Here is a 22,301-nt window from a genome sequence, read left to right on the forward strand (position 1 = left end):
TGAAGTACAAGCACACAAACTCAAATGAACACCCACCCACACTCACGCAGGTGTATACAGGTCCATTGAAGAGCTCCCAGGTGTGATTTTTGTAACTGAAGGAGTGCATTGTGATCAACATACTGTACCACAAAAAAAGGTATATTTACTCCTGACCCAAAAATGGGTCCCAAACCATTGTTTCAGAAACACTGCTATACTAGGCCCCCTCCTGTTTTTGCTCTAAATACTGTTGCTGAAATTAGCCGGTTTCCATCTGTTTTTTCCATCACAATATGTCTAATGAGTCTGTTGGATGTCAAATTGCAAGGACACCATGTGAATACAATTACGATTCTGGGTAGGTCACCAGGACCAGGTTTTGAGGTTTGGGACCATGTGTCTTACGTTACTGTACTGTACATGTGCATAACTTCTCACTTGACACTGTCATTATCAGCTGATAGCACTCTGTGTCTGATGAGCTGTGTGTGGTAACGTACCTTGGTCTTTCCCAGGTTAGCTGTCTTGTCTCTCATCTCAGAGTACTGTCTATCTGAGCTGCCCAGTGTCTCCTCTACACGGTCCATCCACAGGACGAACTGACCCACGTCTTCCTGGTAACTGGTCCACTGTGACAGAGAGCCCTCCAGCTGGCTGTTAGAATGAACACAGCAGAAATAAACATACAAACATGCAATATAGATTTATGTGACACACACACACACACACACACACACACACACACACACACACACACACACACACACACACACACACACACACACACACACACACACACACACACACACACACACACACACACACACACACACGCGCACACACAAATATATGTGCATGCATGCCAATGCAAAACAAACACACCAGCACAAGCACATTCTCTAAATTGTATTGACAATTCTTGCAACCATTTTTAACTGACTGGAATCCATCATGGAAAACCTGTCCAATTCATCAGTTGATTGACTGATTGACTGACTGATTGATTGGCGGTCATGACCTTTTACACTGAATGGAGGCGGAGAGGAGGGAGTCCCATGAGTCCTTGAGGTCTTGGATCTGTTTGCGGACCACCGGGACGCCCTCAGCTGAGGTGTTCCTCTGGACGGCTTCGCCTCGCGTCAGCAGCATTTTTAACTGGATCTCCCTCTCCTGCCGGGCTGCCAGCAGAGCCTACAGACAGAGAGAAGAGTACAGTAGGAGGAATACACAGTACAGAGTGTTAATTTGACTCGGAAATAGTACAAATGCAACCAAAAGGACCCATACCCAGTAAGTTAACAGTATGGATTTTACTGTGTATGGTTACAATATAAGAACACATGTCTGTACAACTGGGCTTCAGCTTGAAGAATAAACACAATATTGTAGAGATGCTTTTCAAAATGTTGAACATGTTCATTCAACTCACTGCTTTTGAAATTCCCAGTACTTTAAAATACATCATTCTTATTCTCTACACCCTTAATGGATGCTTTCTCATTGTTCCCTATACCCACCTCCAGCTGTATCATCCGGTCCTCCAAGACACTCTTGTCCGCGGTGGGTGAGAGGCAGGTATTGAGGACACTCTGGGCTTCACACACCCAGTCCTGGAGCTCCTTGAGCCCCTGGGAGAAGAGGCGATGCTCCCCGACAATTCGCTCAATTCTGGAGGCCTTGTCCTTAATTGAGAGAGCAGAACACAGTGTCATAAATACAGCCTCTTACTCTATGTTCCTTCAACAGCTCTCCCGCTGGAGAAACAGCTTCACACAAGAGCTGGGGGAGTGTGGATAATTTCCCTTTCACGTCTGAAATATACATCCAACATGCCCACAGTGTGTTTTATTTAAATTCTCTTGGGAGCTCCCCAGTCTCTCACTGTAACGTGGAAAACAATGTATGTATTTTTAAATTTTCATGACAGCGTTAACATCAGAACTCAATGAAGATTAAGGAGAGGTCTAGCTACAGGCAACAACTCCAAATGCTTCTATTCCTGTTTGAATCATTTCCTTTCCTGTCTCTGCGTCTGGCAGGGGAAGCAGACCTAAAAATAGCACTCGGTGAGGTGGCTGACAACATAAAATAAATCCCATTCATCATTGTTGGTACAATCTCATTGTCCTCCGGTGAGGGACACGGTGCTTGCTTGCACGGTCAGTGTAATGTGTTCTGTACCGTCTCACAAAATTAATCAAAACGAGTGCAATGATCAACCTGGGGGTGCTGAGAAAGGTCACTCTCGATTCCTAGGTAACATTAGCGACACATTTAATCTCTGGCATTTCAGACGCACTTCAGAAGATAGCAATAATCACCACCGGCCTTGGCCTTTTCCCCAGGCTAATGAAGGCAGTGAACCTACGGCTCATGACAAATCATCACACTCGGGTGCACTGGTCCTGTGAGACGTTCCCTAACGATCGTACCCACTGCAAGCCTATTAGGACGTGGTACGTGTATTGCTATGAATTACAGAAATTGGGAAATTATGTATGTACTGTATGTATGCATGACACAGCAAAAAGTGAAAGTCACAGTAGAGGATACAGGCTAAATAGTAGTACGGTAATGCATCAAAGCGAGGCAAGGGGGGGGGGGGGGGGGGAAGAGAGGCGCAACAGAGGGATAATAGATGGGTGCCATGGGGAGTACAAGAGCTGGGTAAGAATATTACCTTGGTCAAGTTGCTGAGGGCTAGGTACTGCGCTGACAGCTGGGACACGCGGTGAACAAAGCCCTTGCCGGCCGCCTGTCCCTCCCAGAGGCGGTGAGCCCTCTCCCGCAGCCGGCTCAACTCTTCCTCACGACTCGCCATCTCCTCCAGAACACACTGGGCCCAGAATGTAGGTGAAGTAGGAGGAAGAAGAGGAGAGAAGCAGGAAAAGAAGAGGATGCAGGGTGGGAGAGTTGGAGATAAAAGGGTGGATGGGGGTTTGGAGATAAAGATGATAATGGATGAAAGGAAACCCACCCAAAAAGAGGATTGGGTGTGTAAGGAGGATCATGAGGAAAGTATGAAAGGGCAGAGAATGAGGCAGTTTGCATGGCGGGCAGATTGGTGGTGGTAGAGACGAGGGAGAGCAGGTAAGAGATGATATGTCACAAGGACAGACAAAACAAGAAGAGCACAATGAAATATGAGAATAAACACAGGGAGGAAGAGAACATCTTAAAAACACAGCATCAGCTATATTTTTTCATTTTATTTTTACATGAATACGGTGAGACAGTTGACAGCACAGGGTAGGTAGAGAACAACATAACGCAAAGGAGGGTTTGTGGGGTGAATGAATGTGGAGAGGTAAAGAGGATCTTGGTAGCACAGGTTCAACCAGCTGAAGCCTGTATTGTACAGTGTCATGCGATACAGTAGGTGCTTCGGAGAGGAAATGTAATTGCTTGCAGGGCCAGACAAAAGGCAATGACGAAGAGCAGGAAACAAAGTAAATACAAAAATAGCAACACCGATAAGAGCAGTGCTTTTGAGATGGGTGTGATATATTTTTTCTCCCCTTTTGTCAGTTTTATCTTTTTCTTTTAATGCTGCCTGCTTTTCCCTCCATCTTCTATCTCTGCCAGACATGGTGGAGGCTGTTATCACATCCTGAAAGAAGGCTTTTTAGCGGCACTGCGCTTCAGCTCTGACAGACGCGGAATTAATTAGATTTCTGGACTTTTGTGACTATTGTGTCAAGGCGCACGCAGGCGCAGCTGTATTTTGATCCAGCGGTGCTCAACAAATGTAATTAGGTCCTTCCCTTCCTCTGTTGCAAACTGATTTCAGATTGTAGCCTACTCGAGGGATGTGTATCTTATGATGAGCTACAACTGCTTTGTCGTCTTGTACTGTAGATGTTTTCACGCAACCTTCAATATAAGACATTTACAAATGTAATATTTTCATGGAAAGGCAGAGCCGCGCTGTGTTGTGAGCTTGCAGATCACATATTTTCTGTGTGCACGTCCGGCATGCACGCAACTGAGGAGTTTGTTTCCATCACTGCTCGTCTGTTAGCACGCATAGCAATGACATTTTTATTTTATTTACTGGATTAATGAAGAATCAAGTGCTTGAAATGCCAACTCAAGTGTTGAACGTTCAGATCGGATGCATTTTGATCCATGTGTACAGATTGTGAACCCACAGCACCTAATCCAAACAATGTGCTTCACTGCCAAAATAACAATATCACCTGCACTGCTGTCACTGTGCCAGATACGCAAGAGATAAGACCAGCTCCAAGCTACGTCCAAATATAATAGGGTGACCAGACGTCTCCGTTTGGCCGGGATTGGCGAGAACAGTCACGTTCAAACCTGTGCATGCAATAAGGCGCGTGTGGGGACGCGTCTTTGTGGGTTCTCCGCATTACACCCCAAGGTATTACAAACAGTGAATACCTGGTAGTGTCCGTTATCTTAAGAGAGCGCTTAAGATGAGCTACAGGTTCACCTGTAGCTCATTACGCTGGCCAAGACCTAGCCGGTTGAGCGTCTAAACGGAAGTAACGGGATTTGGCGGAAGTACCGTCCAAGGAAATGATGTTGACACTTTACAAATCTGTTTACATTCTCCATGAATGAAACGAGTGTTGTGATTGTTCGAAAAATATTGTTTCCGGGGGAAATACATATGACAGAAGTTCCACCCCTATAGACACTCTGCATTACGTCATGACCAGGCTTTTCTCTTCACAGATGAGGAAGGCTGGGAACGAAGCTAGTAGCTCATGCATTAATAACACTCCAAGGTGCTATGCTATAATATCAGGTCATTAAAGAAGGGACAGAGAATCATTCATAACTGTTTAGAAAGTGGAACAGCTAAGAGGTCACTGTACCTTTAGTTTGCTGAGCTCCTGTTTCTTGGCAGGGAGGTCATGGAGCCGAGCACTGCTCTCCTGAACTTTGACCTCGGTGCTGTTCAACCAGTCCTGGAGTGGCTCAGCACTGGCCTCAAAGTCTGTCATCTGAGACTCCAAGTTCTGGAAAACAGAAAGTTTTAAATAGGGTAAATATGTACATCCATCACATTATGTACTGATACTATAGAGAAAAAAACAATCATAATCATACAGTAATAACATTCAATGTATTACTTATTGTCTGGGCACAAATCTGCACCTGTATTGATATACTGATGCATTTTTTATCCCAAGATGATTAACAAATCTTTGTATCATCATGTTTACTGGTGGCTTAGCGGTCCAAGCGCATACCACATATGCTAGTAATCCAGCTTGACAGTGTGTCGCGGGTTCGACTCTCGATTCCAACAACCTTTGCTGTGTGTCACCCCCCCCCATCTCTCTCCCCATTTCCTGTCAGCCCACTATCCTATCAATAAAGGCAGAAAAAGCCCCCAAAAATATATTTAAAAAAAGAAAGACAGATAGACAAAAGCTCACCTTGAGTGCATTCTCTCTCATCTGCAGGTTAGTCATCAGGCTCTTCCAGTCCTCCCGTGCGTTGGCCACCTTGGCCTTGAGACCCTCCACTCTGTCTTTGGCCACCACAGCCATCAGCAGCTCTCCGCTGGCCCCTACCGTGCTCAGTCTGGCCTGTCCATGCTCCCTGTCACCCAGGAACTCCTGTGGTGGGACACACAAACAAAAGGACATTGAACTTTTTAGACCAAACAGCACAAGTGAGTAACGGGGCAGAGGATATGAATGTTTTAGGACAGTGATTCTCAACCTTTTGAATTTCAAGGACCGCAATATAATGCATTAGGCCAGGGGTTTTCAACCGGTGGTCCGCGGAGGTATTGCAGGTGGTCCCTGGCCAAAAAAAAAAAAAACTTTTTTTTTTAAACTTTTTTTTTTTTACTTTTAATAACTTACAGGAGTTCTTACTGTATTGTGTGTGTGTAATATGAAATGTGAGCTTACCATAATCACAGTAATCCTTAATCATTTTCCATCATATTCAAACAAAATCGCTGTATTTTATTAGATATTATATTGATATTATAGCTATTTTCTCCAGCTTCCTGTGGTACATGAACCCCCCACCACTATTGTGTGGGGTGGGTCTATGATGGACCCGCCACGCACAATAGTGGTGGTCCCCAGGTTGCTTTTAGTCAGGATGGTGGTCCCTGGGTCGAAATCAGTTGAAAACCCCTGCATTAGGCCACAGGCCCCCATTTGACCCTTTTTTCCTCTTTTTTTCTCTGGGACCCCAATCTAAACAGTAAAATTTGCCTACTTATCCACGATTCCACATGAACCCTAGCATCCTGGGTATTTCATATGAGATGAAAATGTTATACTCTTACGTACTATTTACACGATTATCTTACTAACTTGATGCTGCACTTTAACAATTATGAATGGAATTTGTATTTATTCCTATATCAGTGGTTCTCAAAGTTTTTAATTTCAAACACGCCCATAACTCTGAGAGTTACAGACCTGTAAGGGTCCATTTGTAACCCCCCCCTGGGAACCCTGAGGGTCCCTGGACCTCACTTTGAGAACCACTGTCCTAGTTTATTATTTTTATTACACACTGGTATCGGATCAGTACTCGGTATCGACCGATCCGGAAGTTATGGGTATCTGAATCAGTATCAGGAAGGAAAAAATGCTATTGGTACATCTGTAAGTGCTATTTGACGTACAGTACAACAAAATATGTCGGGTTTAAGTGGTTAAATTAATTCGGTCACAGGGTGAAAACCAGGCAGCCATGCCAATTTGATTATGTGCTCCCCCAAATCTTGCTGTACTGTACACTGTCAAACAATGTAATTAGGCAGAGTCATGGCTAATTCCATCTGTACATGCATGAGGGATGCGGGGGGTTGGAGGGTCTGACCCAGGGAAGCAATCACAGATGAGAAAAGTCACTGAGCCTGAAATACGTGGCCTTGACGTCGCCCCCCCTCCCCTGTCACCGCCCCCCACCCCACCCCAACACACACACACCAAAAGGTCCCTCCCTCAGAACTGAGCCGATGACAGTAGCACAGCGGGCACCACTCCACCATCTGTGCAGTCAACACATCACTTTTACACACTTGAGCTCTGGTCTACCGCTCTCTCCCTCTCTCACACACACACGCACGCACGCACGCACGCACGCACGCGCGCGCGCTGCCATCTTGATGGTCTGTCTCTTTCTTTCTTTCTTTCTGAGAGTCTACTTTTTGTTCTTCTAGTTCTCTCTCATTCCTCGTGTCCTCTGTAGCACTTTCCTTCATTCTTTCATTATTTGCTCCAAACCAACTACTTTTCTCCCTGCTGCCATTGTAACGGTATAACACCAATTAAGCGTGACACAATGCATGTCTACCCCCCGTGCCGCTGCCCTCCTGGAGGTCAGCCATGTGGAAACATTGTTCCACATTCCCCACCATGTCAATAATAAATAAAACATGACCGCTTCCATATTCCTCTCTCCACTCCACCGTCATCGCCTCTACAACAGATGCTTTCATCCACAAAGCTAGTCAAAAGAACTCCTGGAGAAGAAATCAGCACACAAAGAAAGTCCAAGTGTTGCCTTTTTTGGATCTAAAATAACAAACAAAAAACACCCCAAAATAAATGTAATGCAGTGTCATTATTCAGATTTTCGGATTATTATTTTTTTCGCAAATTCTGAGCTCAATCACAAACTCTGAATTAATGGCAAAATGCTACTCAATGGACTCATATAATTCAATTCAATTCAATTCAATTTTAAGTGTCAAATCACAACAAGTTGTCTTAAGACACTTTACATTTAGAGAAGAGACCCGACAATCCAGCAGCATATACACTTGATTGCATCTAATCAGCCCCTTCACGTGAGTGCAGAAGCTCAGCCTGAAACCTGTGCGATAACAATCTGTGGTGGTTTGTTATATTGAACCTGTGGACAGGTGTCAGAGGTAATTAGCTGTCTGGTGTGGGAACGCAGGGATGTCTAGCTTAGCGGACATGTCCCTGACTCCTATAGAAGGGGCCCTGGGGTTCTCTAAAGAGACTGTCACACTGCTATGCCTGCCATAATACACAAAGAGGGGAAGAGAGAGAGACAGAAGGAGATACACACACAGAGAAACAGAGAGAAGAGAAGGGACAACACTGAATGAAGAAGCATATATATATATATATATATATTTATATATATAAAAACATACAAATGTATGTACAGTATGTGTATATATATATATATATATATATATATATATATATATATATATATATATATATATATATATATATACACACACACACACATACATATATGTGTGTGATACATACATACATACATACATACATACATACATACATACATACATACATACATACATACATACATACATACATACATACATACATACATACATACATACATACATACATATGTACTGTACACACACACACACACACACACACACACACACACACACACACACACACACACACACACACACACTGGAGAGAGAGATACAGGGAGAGAGACAGGGAGAGAGAGAGAGAGAGAGATTAGAAAGACAATGCTGAAGGGAGACCCTGCTGTGGGGATTTCATTTTCCCCAACGGCGGTGTGCCTGGCTCCAGCTCATCGAGGCCACGGCAGGCCCAGCCACTCCAACAAGCCCACCAGAGGATACTCCGCAGTGGGCATGTCAATACAGACAGCCCCTTGTGAGCAACCTCCCTCTGAAACCAATTGGTCCTTCAACCTCAACATCATTCCCAATTTTAGCAATGTCTCTCCCGTGCTTTTGCTCATAAATTACCATTGTAACGAACGCACAAACTACAAAAGGTTCATTGAGATCTGTGACTGCGTTGAAAGGGATAACACCTTTTGCCCTTGAGCAAGGCACAAGACTGCTAAGTGTTACAATTGAGGCATTTAGCAGACGCTTATCCAGAGTGACTTACAAGTGCAAGATCAGAGTAAATGGCATGAACTCAAGTGCTTCTACTGAAAGTGCTCCCAAGAGTATGAGATTGTAAAAGGCTGGAAGGAAATATATCTCTCACCTGGATCCTCTGCAGAGCAGTGGAGGCCTCTGCAACGCTTTGCGGTACGTCGAAGCACTTGGCGGTGCTGATCTTTGCGTTGACCAACCACTGCTGGAAGTCCCTCAGAGCGGCACGGAACCTCTGCTCCAACAGACGCTCTTTGTTCTGACATTCCCTGGATGCCCGCAGACTAAGACTGGAGGAGGACAGGAGAGTCACCTGAGTCATTTGAGCTAATTGCTTAAGCTTGCACAGTTTCCTTGCCATTTCTTGGATCAGATTTGTGTGACCTCTTGACGCATTGCCAGTTTCCTACTCATTCTCCTGTCTTTGTATACAAGTTACTATGTGCCCAGTTTGTAAACAAAGCTACACAAATCACAATGTGGCGTTCAGTGGCAAAGTCGTACTTTACACGAAAGATTGTGATGGCATCATCCCTGTGTTGACAAATTGGCTGCTGTGTGGGCATTTTTACTAGTGTGGTGACATTCTACAGTATGTCGCTTTGGCCAGATGGAAAAAGTGATCTTCATAAATACTGCACCAACAGCTAAAGTGGTTCAAAAGACCAATGTTGGTGAGATTCACTGAAGAATAGTACACATATTTATACTAGTAGTATTTACTTTCGCTAAATCAGGAATTTCCTGGTTGTGCAGACATGTTCATGCAGTGTTCATTTATGGGCAGAGGTGGTTCTATTTCATGATGTCATGCACTTGTGATTAGTCTAGTCTTTTGAGGGGACATACTGTACATACAGTTCATCCATACTGTATACATACAGACAAACTCCGATATAAAAATAGTGTACACATTGTACTGACAGTATGAAGGAGGTGAAGGAGATCTGTAGGGCTTTGGAGAAGAGGAGAGATAAATGGGGCAGGTGGAGAAAGTGGGTAAGCGGGTGAAGTGGAAGGAATGAGAGTTGCGGTGCAGAGGGAGATTGGGGGATGGGGGTTACGGTGATGAAGGGGGTTGAGAGAGAACATATGTGGGGTGGGCGAGAGTTCACAGGGGTGAAAGGTTGAGGCAATGCGGTTTGACAGGTTGATGCCCCGGAGGAGAGGAGAGGGTATGATGGAGGGAACATGGCGGGATACCCAGGACAAGGACAGGTGAAAGGGCCATTTCAAAGGTTGAACATTTTTGACATTTTGAACATTCTTGATTCATTGAGGGAATTGTTGCTACTGTACGACATTAATCATTCTTCAGCCTATTTTAGCCGTATTTCATTAATCGTTGCAGGATGGTGTGTGGAAATTGTGGCAAGCTCACAGCGGGTTTTATTGTGACATGTGCTCTGCTATTTTAGGTATTTTGGAAAATTGTGGAACATCAGGACAAATTCTCACCTATAATGACATGCCCAAAATAGGGAACACTTAGGGAAAGTGGTTAAGCAACACACAGTGGCGTCGTTAGGGGTGGGCTTCGGTGGCTATAGCCACCAATGTTTTGTCCAAAGCCACCAATAAAAAAAAAATAAAAATAAAAAAATTAAAAGTTTTCTTTTTTTTTTTTTTATTATATATCTATCACCCTAACCTAACCCTACCCCTAACCCTAAAACCGAAATAAAGTAACAAAAAACGGGGGGAAAAGCACCCTAATCCGCGAAATCCGCGAAAAAAATCGCGCGCGCGCGCTTCGCGCGCGCGCGGGAGGAGGGGCACATGCACGCGCGCTGCGCGCGCGTGCATGTGCCCATTGCCTGCGGGGCTAAGCCCCCGACCTAGTAGAGACCTAGCGACGCGTCTGGCAACACATTCTTTTCTTTCTTTTTTTGACAAAGAGGGGAAATTTCATATGAATCTTGAACATTATTAAATATGATGATGAGATTTCTCATTAGCCTCATTATATTGCTAGATGCAAATAATGGAAAGTGCAATGCAGCAATTATTAATGGTCTCCAGGCTATGTACTGTAGAGGTCACATGTCAAGGTCACAAGTCAAACCCACACCTGGTATAAGTCATACAGTACAATGTTATTTCAGCACTACTGTAGCACACAAGACTATAGAATAGACTTTCAAAACATTTGTTGTGAACAGAAATAAACTACAAATTGTTTATCAAAAAACAAATACTTAGGTTTCATATTAATGATGGGTAGAGTGTTTGTTTGCTGGAGCAGGAAAGGTGATGAAAAGGAAACAAGGTGAGCAGCTGTTTCAGCAAGAGGTGCTGTCCAAAGGGAGGCATGAGAAACTGACAACAAGGCAAAAACACACCCACACACGCACACACACGCGCACACACGCGCGCGCACACACAGATTCACAAAGACACCCTTGAGTATTAATGATGTGAGGGGGGCATGAAAGGGTAACACAGTGGGGATGGAGATGGGTGTGCGAGAAGCAGTTTTTCTGCTGTGACAAACAAAAACGGGCATGAGCTAAAGAGGAGAGGAGAGAGGGAATACTGCCCTTTAGCCTCTATCTCTCTCCTCTACCTCATTTTCTTTTTGTATCCAATGTCTCTGTGTCTCTCTCTCTCTCTCTCTCTCTCTCGCTCTCTCTTTCTCTCTTGCTGCTTCCCTCCCTCCCTCCTTCCACAGTGTCTAATGCAGGACAGGTGCAAAGAGTACACAAGCCAAGTTTTAAAAAAAGGTCTATAAAACCAGTAGTCTGGGAGGGGGTCTGCCTTTGCCAATCTGCAACCAAAGCCAACCAATTACCAGCCAATGCATCACTAAAGATTTGACTCTGTTCAACTTTTCTGCCAATGAACTTTAGTCACAGGGCTTAGTCGCAGCCCTCGCCTATTTCAGTCTGTTCTGTTTTAGAAGAAACAAACATTTAGTTCCATATTCTTGTATGTACATGGATCTATGCAAGTAATTCATGCTTTAGCACATACAATTTTGCATGCATGCAAACATAAATGTCTCTTTTTGGGAAAAAAAAAGTAACACAAACATCATGCATTAATGCTAAATGCACAAATGGGCTCACATGTGGACTTGATGTCAGGCAATTAGTCATTGCTAAACAAACTCAAGCACACAACGTATCCACGGACAAATCTCTCCAAGTGTCTTTTTTGCCTCGTTTTCCTCTAAAGCACACTCAGCCTGGCATAAAATGAAACCGCGGGAACGACAGCAAACCACCAACGAAGACAGCGAACCAGCGGAGGAGAGGAAAGCAGGATGAATGTCGCTTAGCAACTGGTGGCTGTATGTCGCTCTCCATCCCGTCTCTCTGCCACCTTTCACCCTCTCTTTGGTTACAAATATCACTTTCACAACTCTTTCCAGAGGCAGTGAGTGGTGCATGCCATGCGCACGCACTCCCGACACACATGTATTGTAAACTTAGAAACTCCCGCCTACATTCCGCCCCCACACGTTTATTATGCATACCAAGTCTGTTCAGAGTGTGGCTGCTGTACCCTTCAAGTACTGTTGGTGGGTTCTTGATCTATTGTGTAATTTACAGGTCAAATGAGTACGCGTGTTCGCTGTGTGCACCCTGAGGAACTGATGCATATCTATTTTGTTCCACCGCACACAGTTAAATCCTCAGTGTTAATTTAACTCCAGGAGTGTACAAATGGAACCGTAATGGTCCATTTTGTTCCATTTGTACGTTACACTCTCTGAGTTAAATCAACACTGAGGATTTTACTGTGCACCTACACCCACCCACACACAGAGACACATTAAAACAGAACATGTTGCATGTTTTTCCCCCTCACCTGTTGTGCTGTTTGATAAGAGCGGTGACCCTGTCAGACTGGGCACCCAGATCTCTGGAGTAGCGCACCAGGTCATTCAGCTGCCCCTTTAACTTCTCCGCCATCGGTTCAGCACCCTGCAACCCCTCCAGAATATCCTGAGCAAGAGGAAAAAACACACAACCAGGTCAGCGAGAGTGTGTGTGTGTATGTGTGTGTGCGTGGGGAGAGAGAGAGAGAGAGAGAGAGAGAGAGAGACAGCCCACCCCTGGATCTTCATGACACCCTTCAGTAACGACACACACATTCCTATTCACACTCTGGCTCGGTCCTTTTCACTCTTCTCATGCATGCACGCGCGCAGACACACAAACACACACACACACACACACACACACACATACTCACAGAGCACCGTACAGCTGGTACAATAGCATTGCTGTTCTTCGGGGAGCGCGGCAGGAAAGAGCCTCGGATAACGGTCCGCTGTTTCTCTCCAGCATGCCTCACATTCTGCACTCAAACACTCATGAAATACCCTCCCATAAAATATGTACAGGCTCCCTCTCTCTCTCTCTCTCAGTCTGTGTATCTCTCTCTCTCTCTCTCTCTCTCTCTCTCTCTCTCTCTCTCTCTCTCTCTCTCTCTTTCTGACGTACCTCTAATAAACAGTCCCCTCCTCCCCCTGCCCTCTCTCTCTCTCTCTCTCTGACTCTCTAATTCTCTCTCTCTCACCAAGTAGTGCACTCTACTTACACTAGTTGTTCCTCATGTCCTCTCCTCCTTCTCCTCTCTCTCTCTCTCTCCTGTTTGTCTGTGTCCCTCCCCTCTCCTCTCTCCTCTCCTCCCCTTCTTGCCTGCTCTCTCTCTCTCCCCCTCACTTTCCCTGTGATTCTGAACTCGCTGCTCTCTCCTCCCCTAAACCCTCCCTCATTCTCTTCGTATCCCTCACTTTCTGTTTCCCTCTTGTTTCCCTACATGTCTTCCTCGCGTTCTCTCTCCCTCTTACACTCTCTCTCTCATGCTCTCCCCTTCTCTCTCACGCTCTCTCTTTCTATCTCTCCCTCTCCCTCCCTCTCTCTCTCCCAATGGAATTCAGCTGTCAGCTTTGCAGATGCGGGAGGGTTCCAACGTGCGCAACGCACATGCAGGCACGCGCACACACGCACGCACGCACGCACGCACGCACGCACGCACGCACGCACGCACGCACGCACGCACACACACACACACACACACACACACACACACACACACACACACACACACACACACACACACACACACACACACACACACACACACACACACACACACACACACACACACACACACACGTAATGCAAACAAGGCTGGACACAGGAAACAGAGCTGGAGGAGGGGGAGAAAGCAAAGGGGGGTGGAAAGGACTTCTCCTCTGTTCCTTGACAGAACTCCTAATTAAGGAAAACAGGAGAGAGAGAAAGGGGGGGGGGCAGAGAGTCAGGGAGAGAGAGGGAGAGAGAGGGAGAGAAGAGAGAGAGAGAGAGAGAGAGAGAGAGAGAGAGAGAGAGAGAGAGAGAGAGAGTCAGAGACAGTGACAGTGACAGAGAGAGACAAACAGAGAGAGATAGAGAGACAAAGAGAGACGCAGAGAGAGAGAAGAGTCAAGGCCAGATATTATTTTAAAGAGACGTATAGGGTGTGTACAGAACACATCCAGGGCTACTGACGTGCCCTTGACAATACCGAGAAATCCCAGCACTGTAAACATCCTGTGCTACATGTAAGCAAAGCGGTAGGAAGGGGAGAGTGTTCAGAGAAACTACCTCAGCGGCAGGAAAAGACATTACTACTGTTCACAAGTTGTCCCCAGCGGGCAGTGATGGGCCATTGAGACGCTGAGAGAGGGAAGGAGGGGAGGATGATAGATGGAGAGAAGAGAAAGAGAAGGAGGGCTGGGGAGGAAGAGATATGATAGTGGAATAGTAGAGATAGTGGAAAAGAGTGACAGAATGTCTCCCACAAAAGAAGGAAGGAGGAAAGAGAGAGAGAGAGAGAGAGAGAGAGAGAGAGAGAGAGAGAGAGAGAGAGAGAGAGCGAGAGAGAGAGAGAAAGAGAAAGAGAAAGAAAGAGATAGAGATAGGGAAACAGTGGGCTATTGAAGCTGTCACTCCTCAGCCGTTCCGGCAAAGCTGCTTTACAAACTTAATCAGTTTTTAGTCTGGATAATTACTGACAGGAAAACTCATCGCTGTATGCAGAGGATTCATGTCTGCATGCAGCGAGATTATGGGTCTGTACAGTATGTGTGTGTGCATCCTTGCCATTCATTAGTAGGCCTACTATATTAATTCTTACAATATTATATTGACTACTGACTTGCAGATGTTACCATCAACATCATCTACTGTCTGCAGAACATTTATTTATTTATTTTTACAAAACAATTAATTAAAAACTGTGACTAAAGGGTATCTAACAGTTCTAGAAAACCCACAATCAATAAAACAGCCAGGGTTTGGTGAGCAAACAGACTAAAGCCACATTTTTGCTCCGTTGTGCGATGGCGTCACACACCGACAACGAGCTTGTAGGTCGGCTCTTCTCGGCACGAGACACCGTCGCACGACAAAGTATGAATCGGGCTTGAACCTCCATCCATACAAGTACCTTAGCCAGCAGCCACCCCTCCACGGCCTCCTCCCCATTGCTCCGCCCCTCCGCCCGACTCAGCCCCTGGCTCCACTCCCTCAGGCGCCCGTCCAACTCCTTAAGCTCCTCCTCCAGCCTGGCGGTCAGGCGTCCGTACTCCTCTTCGGAGGCTGCGGCCGTGGCCAGGGCACTCTCCAGGCCGTCCCTGGCCCGCAGGGCAGCCCCTTCCCACTGCTCCAGGGCCTGGGCCAGCGCCCCCAACTGACGATCCATGGCCTCGCAGCCTCCCGCGGCCGTGCGCTCCGCCGTGCACGCCGCAGTCCGGCGCACCCGGCTTAGACGCTCGCGGCCCTCTAGCAGTCGGCACTCCACTCGCTCCTGATGGATGGATGACGAACAGACGGACAGATGGATGGATGGATGGGAGGAGAGGGGGAAGAGGAGAGAAAGTTGCTACGGAGACAGTGTCTACGGAAACCACAGCAACCTACAGATGTAGCATCAATTCTATTTAAAGCAGGCTACATAAGGGTCTACCCACTCCATTTCTCTGTGTCTCTCTCGTTCTCCCTCACACTATTTTTATTTTAGACAAAACGTGTGAATATATATCAAACACTTGAGGTGTTTGATATACCGTATAAGGGAGGTAGAAGCAGCAACTTGATGACAAGATGAAGACCCTCCTCAACCACTTCAGATTGTATGAATAGGAGAAAATAAAATGTTTAACCTTGAGATCACAAACTGGCAAAATTCTGAGAGAGTGTACACATGTAACCAAATGGAACTGTAAGGTTCAACTGGTTCAAGTTAAAAATGGATACAATTTTACTTTAATTCGGACAGTGTAAAAAATTACACCTTTACTCATTTTATACTATCAAAGTTAAAATAACATTCAGGATTGTATACGCGCAGTAATTATCTTGTATAAACAACCATTTATGTTTCTGCTTCTGCTGATATGCTGCACGCTGCAGCTCAGCACGCGCACACATATTTATCATGTGATAATTAGGACCCATATGTGAAATTTACATGCAAATCAATTGTTTCTCACATATTTTCTCAGCTTTGTAATTGCGGAATTATTGAGCAAGCAGAAGCATGACTTCCCAATTCCAGTTATCTTTCTTTTGTCATGGGTATCATATAGACTGAGAGACATGATGCTTTGATATATTATAGGAACCAGTTCAGCATCAACAATAAGTGGACTCAAAACTGTACATTTGATTCTAAACTCATTACATTCTCACCTAATTGGTTAACATAATTTTATGTTGGTAATGATTTTATTAACATTTAGAAAACTGAAAAAACTAGACACACCTGAGCTCTTTCTTGAGCTCATTCTAAAACAAACCACTGTTCTACACTAACTAGCCTTTCTAATGCCAGCTATTGTGTCAGATTGAGCAGCAGTTTTACCTAAACAATGGACTGGGACTCGCCTTTTGTTCATAGAAAAAAGAAAGAACAAAGATATTCATCAACCATTTTTCACACTGTGTAATTGCAACTAGCCTACTGTATTTACATGTTACTTGGTGTTTCAGGTCAGGAACTATCTCATTATCCACCTGCTTTCTCATTTAGTAAGTCTAGGTGCCAGAACAATAATAATTCCCTCTGCTGAGTACCAGGGCTGCAATCCTGAAGCCACTGTTAACCACTTAAAGGAGTTCACCCAAAAAATGACTTATTTTCTATTCAATTACACACCCCATAAAACCTTGAATTCATGGAGATTTTGTTTTTTTTGTCGCATTCCTGAGCCAATAATTTGAGTCTCCGGACTCAAGAGTCTCCTTTAAACCCTATACAGTACACTTAGATGACCGGGGTCCCTTCGGGCTCAATACTAGGTCTGTAAGTATTTCCCTCAAGTATATCTCTTTGCTGAAAATAGTACATCAGTACAGGGATCTGTGACCTTGTAGATTATTTTTGCAGAATGTGCACGTCAGAATAGGGACGCTAGGGTTCATGTGGTTGATTCTGACCCTGATTCTCTGCTTCCTTACCCTCACTTCAGACAGTATCTTTTTGATGGAGGCAGAGTCTCCCGAAGTATCAGACCAATGCTGTAGCTCCTCCCCTGCTGACATTAGCCAATCAGTGAGCTCCCTGACAGCCTCCAGGTACTCCTGGTGTTCCAACACCACAGCCTGCGCCCGCCGAACTCTCTCCTAAACAATGGACACAAGTAGTCAGCAAAGAATTATAATTTTTTGGGGTATGACTATTAGGTTGTATAATATATTAGATTAAGCAGAAAATAGCAGAGCTTGCATTATGACACATTGAGCTCAGCTTGTAGATCGGCTATTTTAGCTAAATCAATTTTTGCTGGATGTTTGTCTATTTTTCGCCTATTATGACATGCCCAGAATAAGGGCACAACGGACACAACATGTCATTAAGAATGACAACGTTAGATTCCACAAAACCCTCATATCTTGGGGCATTTATACAAGATTCAACTTCAAAAGCAAAACAAACACCCGCCATACCTCCACCAGAGTTGTGAGGTCATCAAACTGTGCCTGCAGCTGGGTGCGGGCACCGTGGTTAAAACTGACATCGCCAGTCTTCTTGAAGAGCTCCCTGGCCTTTTCCTCCAGGCTGGACAGCGCCATCTGGTGGTCCTCCAGGTCAGCCAGCAAGGCTCTGAGTCTGTCCAGCTGAGCGGCTTTCTCCCTGGGCCCTGGCTGGGGCGTGAGGGGGGCACACACCTCCTCCTCCACAGCCTCCATCCAGCATCGTAGCTGGGCTGCACTGTCCAGGTAGCCCCCCCACTGGGACACAGTCCATTCTAGTCGACTGGAAGGGAGGAAGGAAGAGAGCGGATGTGTGCATTAGTCTACGGCTGTCACTCACATGGGAAATTTACTGAATGTGCACACAGAAAATACTGAGCAAATAGTATACAGTACAGTACAGTACAGTATAGACACAGCACAGTAACCCCGCCTGGAGGGTCAAAAAGTAAATAAACATTACAAATCACTTGATTCGTTCAACACAATCCACTGGAACCTTAAACTCATTAATCAAATTACGTTTTAGTATTTTTTGCATGCAGTAATGTAATCTATTCTGTACATGCAGATGTACAGTACACGTTAACACACAATGTGCATATGCTGTCTCTAGTGTAATTTAAAATGCAGGATATTACACATTGTGTGTGTGATAATAGCTAACTCCCTTCCTAGAGATGTGCACACACACACGCACACGCACACACACGCACACACACACAGCACCATCTGTTACCCCTGCACACATCAATAACGTTAATACCCCCCCGTTCTTTGCCCAGAAACACACACATGCGTCTCCACGTTGCCTGCTACCCTTTTACTCCCATTAACCCGTCCCTCTTGAAACTCAAACACACCCCATTCACTATCATCCACTATTTAGTCCGTAATTAGATCAATTTATTCTACCACAAGGGGCCATAATCACTCAATTAAACACATACAAGCATGCACCCATACCCACCCCCACATCGCCGCCCCCACCCCCCCACACACACACACACACACACACACACAATCTGATACATCAATCCGGGTTACAAAAAGAGACAAATACGTCTCATTATGTAGTTAACCTAATAGTAATTGATGATGTTATGACATTGGGCTCACATGACAAGAATGATCTTTTCCCCAGGAGAGGACCTTCTGGCTCACATGGTCTATGTACAGTAACACTGGGTAAGTCTTAAATATACAGTATAATGTATTATACTGTTGTTTATGATGCCACTATTAACCACACAGAGATGTCAAACACTGGTAGATTGAGCCTGTTGTTTGCCAAATGAAAACACCTAGTTCACAGTAATCAATCAATCATCAATGACTTTTAATCCCACAATAATATAGTCAGTTAAAATGCAGTTTTTGTGGGTTGCCATTCATTATCTATTATGGTCCAAGAATGGATGTCAAGCCTGTAATGAGGATATTATGCTAATATTCAATCAAGAAAAAAGGAGAAAAAAACTGTCAAAAATATTACAAAAACAAAAAATTCCTCATTGTCTGAGACAATGTGAAGGGGTCCTTTGTCCAACCCCACAGAAGTGACCTCCCCAGAAGACATCAGTCCAGGTAAAGTATGTCCATCATAACTTCTTGGGGCAAATACTGAGACACTATAAATAGATAACCAGTTTTTCTTTTTGCTATTTAGCACAGTCTTCCATTTTGGGTCCCAACCCACAAGTTGAGAAACCCTGTGATGGGTCAGGTGGAAGGGGTTGCTACGGTACCTGTGGCAGCTCATGGCGGTCACCAGCAGCGTGGCCCATGCGTCCGCCACTTCCTGTAGCTGTGAGCGGATGGCTTCCTGTCCCGCCTCGCCATAGCAGCGAAGCGCCAACTCACCCTTGCCCACCGCCATGTTCAGCTTCACCTCCCCCTCACCTTTCAGCAGCAGGATGTCCTGTAGAGGCGGAAAAGGGGTCAGTGTGCTGTGACAATTAGTGTTCCCTTGCTGCACAGTAACTCTCAATAGCGGATGGAATTGTTTCACAGGCAAATAGCCCCCTCTTGTGTTTATTCCACAAAATACAAATTAAAAAAGGACTGTGTATAGTATACTCTATCTGAGCAAATGACTACTGAAGTGCTATGTGTGTGTGAGACAATGTAAGCATGCTTGTATGATAAAATATTCTACTGAAATGTATTTTGTGTAATATTTCTGTGTATGCCTGCATAGTGTTCCTTCAATGACTTTATTTTGGCATCACCTAGTCACTCAGGTGGTGCCAAACTTGTGTGCAAACTTTTATGAAATTTGTCTTTGATCTTTGCCTCCTTTGAAGTTCAGCGCCTGCCTTTAATTGGTATGTGGATGTGCGTGACCTCCTTTGATCCTTGTTGCATGCATAGTGTCCACATGGAAAAACATTAATATGTGGAGGATTATCGTATTGATTCTTAATTAGTTATGTCTTGGCATTGTATGTGAGGTGCTGTTTGATTGATTAATTATGTTGCCACTATGTATAGTGAACATCTATAAGTCATCTACATCTATGCCTGTATGTGTCTAAGACAAATTCCTGTACATCTATTGTACTGTGACAACTGAAGTGATCTGACATTCTCCCTTCCCTAAACTTACCTGTACCGCCTCCAGCCTCTGCTCCAACTGCTCCTTTGTCCCCATGGTGCTGTCCACTGTCCCCAGCCTCTCCTGGATCTCCTCCAGCCAGGCCCACACGCCCTGCAGGGTCTCCCCGAAGGCTTGGCTCTCCTGGCAGCCGCGCAGCCTCTCCCTGGCTACCTTCAGCAGGGCCTGGTGCTCCATCTGCAGTTGGCCAGTCACCCTCACCTCTCCGCCTGACCCCCGGCCTGCTTCAGACAGAGACTGGGCCTCCTGACAGAGACGCTCCACGGAGCTCCTGGCAACAGACATTCACTGGTCATACCAGATCATTTAAAATTCCCCAAAAAGCGCACAGTATCATCGTCAGTGTTAAAGCCGCAATCCATAACTTTCATGTCCTACCCGCAATTTGAACCCAGGCCTCCCTAAATTTCTCAATGGAAGATTAGGTAACCATCTCCACTGCAGATGCACTAGTTATATTTTATTAACATACAGTATTGATTAAAATACAAATGTATTCATTAAAATAATTTAAAAGATAATAATTTAACTCTGAGATTTGTTACTCTCTGAGTTACAAATGGATAAATTAAGACTTTTTACTGCAACAATGCTGTGTGCAAATATGATTGACATTACTCAATGAGATGTACGTTATGGCATTTCATCATTGCCTCCAGTGTGTAGAGGCATAACGTAGTGTAAATAAAAGTGAATGCACACTAGGGTTGTCCGATATTGGCTTTTTTACCGATAACCGATATACCGATATTGTCCAACTCTTAATTACCGATACCGATATCAACCGATACCGATATATGCGGGGATTATTGTGATTAGGGTAAGCTCAAATTTCATATCACACACACCATATACAGTAAGAACTCCTGTAACTTATTTATAAAGCAAAAACCGATACCGATATTTTCCCGATATCAATTTTTATGCTAATATCGGCCGATAATATCGGGAGGCCGATAATATCGGACATCCCTAATGCACACACATAAAAGCACCTTGCAGAAATGTGTGCACATACAGAAACACATTTGCAAGCAAAAACACAACACACGCCTGCACGATTACACACACAAACACACCTTCTTGATAACAGCTCCTTGTGGAGATTCTCTATTCTTTCCAGTTCTTCAGTACTATCAGGAACTCCTTGTGGGCTCTCTACCCCAACAACAGGCTCCTTCTTCAGGTCGAGGTCCACCTGCTCCAGCCAGCCTCTTATACCATCCACACATTCATCAAACCTGGAGAGGAGAGGAGAGGAGATTGACAGACATAACATTCAACATTTATACACATGTATGCTGGAACTCAAACAGTAACACGAACACTTGAAGAATTATTCACTACCAGAGTATGCACACGCACGCACGCACGCACGCACACACACACACACACACACACACACACATACACACACACACACACACACACACACACACACACACACACACACACACACACACACACACACACACACACACACACACACACACACACACCCTTTCAGCAGGTCGATGCTCTCCTCCAGTCCTCGCTGGCTCTGTGAGCACCTCTCCTGGTAGCTTCTCCACTCCCTCTGACAGGAGGAGAGCTGGTCTTGGACCTGCCCAGCCCCAGCCTTGGGTAGGTGGAGCAGGAGGCTGTCCGCCTCCTCGCGCACCTTTGACAGGCGGTGCTCACCCTCCGACGCACGCTCCACCGACACCTGTCGATACCGGGAGGGGAGAACACATGAAAGCCTCAATTTTACGTTTAAAATTGTTAACACGATTCTTTCCAGATGTTTTTTTAATGATCTGGTGTAGGGAGACTAACATATTGATTCATACTTTTCACACATCTCACCTAT

General features: G+C 45.0%; 1 protein-coding gene across 1 annotated transcript in view; it reads right to left on the bottom strand.

Moving 5' to 3' along the window:
• syne1a (spectrin repeat containing, nuclear envelope 1a) overlaps positions 1–22,301 on the bottom strand; it is a gene marked incomplete at its 5' end in the record, with an annotated part of 159,284 nt that overhangs the window by 87,618 nt on the left and 49,365 nt on the right. Inside the window, 15 exon segments of the mRNA XM_084082326.1 lie at positions 483–636; positions 1,001–1,173; positions 1,500–1,664; positions 2,663–2,818; positions 4,830–4,973; positions 5,397–5,579; positions 8,976–9,153; positions 12,677–12,813; positions 15,308–15,667; positions 17,320–17,484; positions 17,809–18,118; positions 19,584–19,756; positions 20,444–20,723; positions 21,532–21,693; positions 21,952–22,157. Of these exon segments, the coding sequence (XP_083938452.1) occupies positions 483–636; positions 1,001–1,173; positions 1,500–1,664; positions 2,663–2,818; positions 4,830–4,973; positions 5,397–5,579; positions 8,976–9,153; positions 12,677–12,813; positions 15,308–15,667; positions 17,320–17,484; positions 17,809–18,118; positions 19,584–19,756; positions 20,444–20,723; positions 21,532–21,693; positions 21,952–22,157 (2,946 nt within the window).

Source organism: Gymnoscopelus microlampas (genome assembly GCF_963454915.1).
Source record: "Gymnoscopelus microlampas genome assembly, chromosome: 16".
Taxonomy (NCBI): Eukaryota; Metazoa; Chordata; class Actinopteri; order Myctophiformes; family Myctophidae; genus Gymnoscopelus; species Gymnoscopelus microlampas.